The 5,613-nt window shown below is 43.6% G+C and overlaps 1 protein-coding gene across 1 annotated transcript; it reads left to right on the top strand.

Annotated features, from left to right (window-relative positions):
* Positions 1–4,622: 4,622 nt before the first annotated feature.
* On the top strand, positions 4,623–5,324 carry LOC138093039 (homeobox protein DLX-4-like). The gene has a single exon (XM_068989130.1). It carries the CDS (start codon positions 4,623–4,625, stop codon positions 5,322–5,324), a length of 702 nt encoding a protein of 233 aa, XP_068845231.1.
* Positions 5,325–5,613: the final 289 nt, after the last annotated feature.

Genomic DNA, 5,613 nt, shown 5'->3' with positions numbered 1-5,613 from the left:
AACGTTTCTCCATCCTGATTATATTTTAGAATCTCTTGGGGAGCTTTTAAAGCATACATACTCCTGGGTCACACCATCATAGAGGCTGGAGAGAGCCAAGGGATTGATATTAAAAAAAAAAAAAAGTCTCCCCAGGTGAGTCTAAAGTCCATCCAGGATTGAGAACCAGGCAAGTGTTTCGGACCATTGCTTACTGAAGGCAGAGGTCTTGTTTCTCTTGTTTACCACTGTATCCCCTAGCAACACAAATATTTGTTGAAAGAATAATTAGACTTACTCTTACTTGGAGTCCTGGGCAGTCTGTTGGATGCCACTGATGGTTGGGGAGATGAGAGCCAATTTACTGGGCCTCATTTTTATCTGTTAATTTTTAAATATATACTTCCAGGTAGGATATGGAAGCTTGTCATATACTGGCCAAGTCTGGTTGTTTTAGACAAGTGTGCTGTGGTCAGTTGTGCCTACTCTTTGTGACCCCATGGACTGTAACCCCCCAGGTTCTTCTGTCCATGGAATTTTCCAGGCAAGAATATTGGAGTGGGTTGCCACACAAAAGAACAGGGAAAATTTCTCCTGATGCAGCAAGATGGCCTAAGAACAAGTATCCTCATGATAAAATTCCAACACATATTCATTAAGAGAAATAATTTAATTATACATTTATGGAGTTCAACACTAGAACTAAGGAGCAGAACACTAGAGCCATTTTTCCTACTAGACTTTACTTTTTAGAACAGTTTTGAATTTACAGAAAAGTTGTTAAGACAGTACAGAGTTTCCCACATACCCTGTACCCAATTTTCCCCTTCTATTAATTTCTTATATATTTGCTATAATTCGTGAACCGATATTGCTACATTATCATTAACTAAAGTTCATACTGTATTCAGATTTCCTTAGTTCTGACCTAACGCCTTTTTCTGTTTCAGGATCCCAACCAGGACACCACATTACATTAGTTGTCATGTATCCTTAACACTGTCTGTGGTTGTGACAATTTCTCGAATTCTCGTTCTTTTGGAGACTTTGACCAGTACCTTGAGGAGTACTGGCCAGCTCTTCTAGGAGCCCCCTCTATTGGAATTAGTTGTTTCTCTCATGGTTAGACTGGGGTTATGAGTTTGGGGGACAAAGACCACAGAGGAAAAGTGCTGTTCTCCTCACGTCGTATGTAGGGTGTGTGCTGTCAACACTGCTCATCACTGCTGACGCTCACCTTAATCGTCTGGCCGTAGCAGTCTGTCCTCTTAACACTTCCCTTTCCTACTGTACTCTTTGGAAGGGAATTACTATCAGGAGCCCACCCTTAAGGGATGGGGAGTTAGGTAACCTTGCTTGAGGGAGTGATAACTACATAAATTATTTGGAATTCTTCGACTTAGAAGATTTTTCTCTCCTTCCTGCCTTCCTTTCTCCCTCCCACCTCCTTTTTTTCCTTCCCTTCCCCTTCCCTTCCTTACTACTTATTCAATCATTTATTTATATCAGTATGGACTCTGGATATTTATACTTTGGGTTATAACACAATATGTTTAGTTTAATTTTTTTTTTTTTTTTTTTTTTTTTACTTTTTTTGGCCATGCCACAAGACGTGTGGGATCTTACTTAGTTCCCCAACCAGAGATTGAACCCATGCCCCTGCATTGGAAGCACAGTCTTAACCACTGTACTGCCAGGGAAGTCCCATATAATCCAATACTTCTTTATTTTTGTTGCTCAAAGTGTTCCAGCTTTGGCCATTGGTAGCTTTTCTGGTTAGCTCCTGTGTCCCTCTGACAGATAAACATCCTTTTTTTTTTTTAGTATGTCTTTACTTTCTGGCATAACAACATGCTACAGGCTGATCATGCATATTTCCTGCTCCAGACTGTAGCCATTTAAAATGTATTTGAATTGTTCTTGTGTACTCAATTTCAGATTAATGTATGTTTTTCTCAAAATAACTTAAATTTTTTTAAAAAATTAGAGAAATGTGTCAGACAGGTATGGATTTTGTGATGTTGTTCGGCTCTTAAGATTTGTAACTTGTGATTTCATTCCATGGTCAAAATAAACATAATTTTTATAACTATTCCATATTCATGATTTTGTTTATTTTTCTTTTAAAAAGTTCCCCTAATTATAAAAGTGTTAGGCCCTGGTGAGCCCATGGTATTCCCTGACTGCCTAAGTGAGCCAAGACACTTAGGAGCATAGGGCTTCAATAGTCACGATCAAGAGAAAGAATGACAAAGTATGCACGTGGGAAAAGCTGGCCAGTCCTGTGGGCCAGGACAGCTGAACCTTCCCTTAAACAGATTGCTGACCAAGGCTTTTCCTAAGATAAGAGTCCTGCTTTCTAATAATGTAACTTTAATTGTTTATTTGTTATTGTACTAAGCACATGGTACTAGTGATCCATTCAATAAACTTTCAGTGATGACACCTTCTTCATGTTAGGCATCTTGTGGGCTTAGCTGGAAATAATACAACGAAGTTTTAAACTCCAAGGAATCTACATTGCTGAGAAAGAGATAAGATAGAAAGGTATATGGATAATTACAAATGGAATGGGACAGATGCTCTGGGCCATAAAAAAGACTTATTCTTAAAAAAAAAAAAAAAAAGACTTATTCTTTCTTGAGGGGTTGGAGAAGTCTCCAGAGAGCAAGGGATATTTGGTCTGGGTCTTGACCTATGAGTAGAAACCTATATATAGCATCATATTTAATAATACAAATCTCAAAAGAATCTAAATTTCCAACCATGGTGGATTGTTTAGACAAAGCGTGGTATATTCATTAGTACAATAGAACTTTATATCATGATTAATAACAATAACATTATATTTGTGAATATGAAACAGTACTCATAATATATTACTGAATAGGGATAGGAGATTAGAAAAGCAAACTAAACAATATGAGCCCAGTTTTGTAAATTATGTTTGTGTTTGTGTGTGTACACATACATTCATGAATGTTTATATGAAAAATTTGGAAGATTTTTTATAAATTTTAGATTATTTCAATTTTCTCCTTTTTCTTCCTAATTTCTCTATATTGCATACACATTAGATATATAAAGAGAAAAATGTTTTTAGAAACCTTACATTTTGCAAAAAATGTTTTTGAGAAACCATAAAATAGCAATGAAAAGAGTTCCCTGTTAAAATGCTGATATTTATGCATGCATGGGTGTGTGTGTGTGTGCATGTGTGTGTGTATGGTGTCAATATTTTAACATTTTGTTGTCTTGTATTGAATGGTCTTTTCCTAACTATTGCCTCATTTAATCTTTAAAAGACGCTTACTCCTTGGAAGGAAAGTTATGACCAACCTAAACAGCATATTAAAAAGCAGGGACATTATTTTGCCAACAAAGGTCCGTCTAGTCAAGGCTATGGTTTTTCCAGTGGTCATGTATGGATGTGAGAGTTGGACTATAAAGAAAGCTGAGCACCAAAGAATTGATGCTTTTGAACTGTGGTGTTGGAGAAGACTCTTGAGAGGCCCTTGGACTGCAAGGAGATCCAACCAGTCCATCCTAAAGGAGATCAGTCCTGGGTGTTTATTGGAAGGAATGATGTTAAAGCTGAAACTCCAATACTTTGGCCACCTGATGCGAAGAGCTGACTCATTTGAAAAGACCCTGATGCTGGGAGGGATTGAGGGCAGGAGGAGAAGGGGATGACAGAGGATGAGATGGTTGGATGGCATCACTGACTCGATGGACATGGGTTTGGGTAGACTCCAGGAGTTGGTGGACAGGGAGGCCTGGCGTGCTGCGGTGCATGGGGTCACAAAGAGTTGGACACGACTGAGCGACTGAACTGAACTGAACAGTCCTGGGTTAGAGGCTAGACTGACAGTATTGTGGGTGAAAGGCATAAATATTCATTGATGCTCATACCCTCAGTGTTACCTGTGTGCACACAGCTGGTAACTGGTTGAGTCAGAACTCACCCATAAGCCTCTTGACTACAGGAGCCAGAGCATTCTTCCCTATTATTCCAGAGATTATCCTGTGCGTGCATGCTAAGTTGTTTCAGTTGTGTCTGACTCTTTGCGACCCCATGGACTGGAGCCCACCAGGCTCCTCCGTTCTCGGGATTCTCCAGGCAAGACTACTGGAATAGGTTGCCATGGCCTCGTCCAGGCGATCTTCCCAACCCAGGGATGGAACCTGGTCTCTTTTGTTTCCTGCACTGGCAGGTGGGTTCCTTACCCCTAGCACCACCTGGGATGGGAGGCAAAAAACAGCCACGTTAGTATCCAAGAGCTTTTTCCTGATGTCATAGCCCTTAAAAACCATGCTGTAGAATACATTTACTTAAAAAAAATTCCTAAATGAAAAAGGAAAGTTACAAAAGTATGATCCTATTTTAGTAAAAAACTAGAATGTTTGCATAAACACATGGAAAAAACCTGAACTAGGATATATTGTCAAGTGCAAAACACTAGAGGCAGTACATGTAATATGCTGCTTTTTATAGGAAGGAAAGTGTAAGATAAGACTTTATGTTTGTACTTGTCTCTGCATTAAGAAACATGGGAAGGGAGGCTCGGAAAAGAGAGTTGGCGGAGGGAGCGGACTCCTTGCCCGGCCATGGCCTAGGCCCTCGGGCCCCGGCCCCGGCCGCAATGACCTCTTTGCCCTGCCCCCTCCCTGGCCCGGACGCCTCCAAAGCCGTCTTCCCGGACATCGCCCCCGTGCCATCGGTAGTGGCTGCCTACCAGCTTGGCCTGTCCCCCGTAACCGCAGCCGCCCCCGATTTGCCCTATTCTGGGCCGTATGGCCACCTTCTGCCCTATCCCTACAGCGGGCCGGCGATCCCCGGAGACTCCTACCTGCCCTGCCAGCTATCCACCGCGCCATCTCAGCCGGCTCATCAAGAGCGGGAGACAGACTCGGAGAAGCCGCCGCTGTCCCCGGAGCCCCCGGAGCGGCGCCCACAGGCCTCGACCAAGAAGCTCCGGAAGCCGAGGACCATCTACTCGAGTCTGCAGCTGCAACACCTGAACCAGCGTTTCCAGCACACGCAGTACCTGGCGCTGCCCGAGAGGGCCCAGCTGGCCGCGCAGCTCGGCCTCACCCAGACGCAGGTAAAGATCTGGTTTCAGAACAAACGCTCCAAGTATAAGAAGCTCCTGAAGCAGAACTCTGGGGGACAGGAAGGGGCCTTCTCTGGGAGGTCCCCCTCCCTGTCTCCCTGTTCACCTCTTCCAGCCTTCTGGGATCTACCCAAGGCAGGGGTCCTGCCCACCGGTGGCTATGGCAACAGCTTTGGAGCGTGGTATCAGCATCACTCCCCAGATGTCCTAGCTCCACCTCAGATGATGTGAGTCTGAGGAGCAGCAGGTCAGGCCCCAGCCTCCTACAGAGCCCAGGCAGGACCCAGCCCACCTGCACCCTCTCTGGGCTGGGAGGAAACCAGATACAGATGGGTGTTCTCAGGAGGATGAGGAGCTAGAGGAGGAAGAGGATGGGGTGGTGAGTCTTTTCCTCCTTGCCTCATAACTCAAATAGCCTTAGCCTCTGCCGCACCCCCACCCAGGACTGGACACTTTGCCTCCCGTCAGAGGCTCTGGAAAAAAACTTATTGGCTGGAGTTCAGACTTCCCACGACCCCTA

This window comes from Capricornis sumatraensis, chromosome 1, assembly GCF_032405125.1.
Source record: "Capricornis sumatraensis isolate serow.1 chromosome 1, serow.2, whole genome shotgun sequence".
NCBI classification, from domain to species: domain Eukaryota; kingdom Metazoa; phylum Chordata; class Mammalia; order Artiodactyla; family Bovidae; genus Capricornis; species Capricornis sumatraensis.
This window is presented reverse-complemented; position numbering and strand designations above follow the sequence as displayed.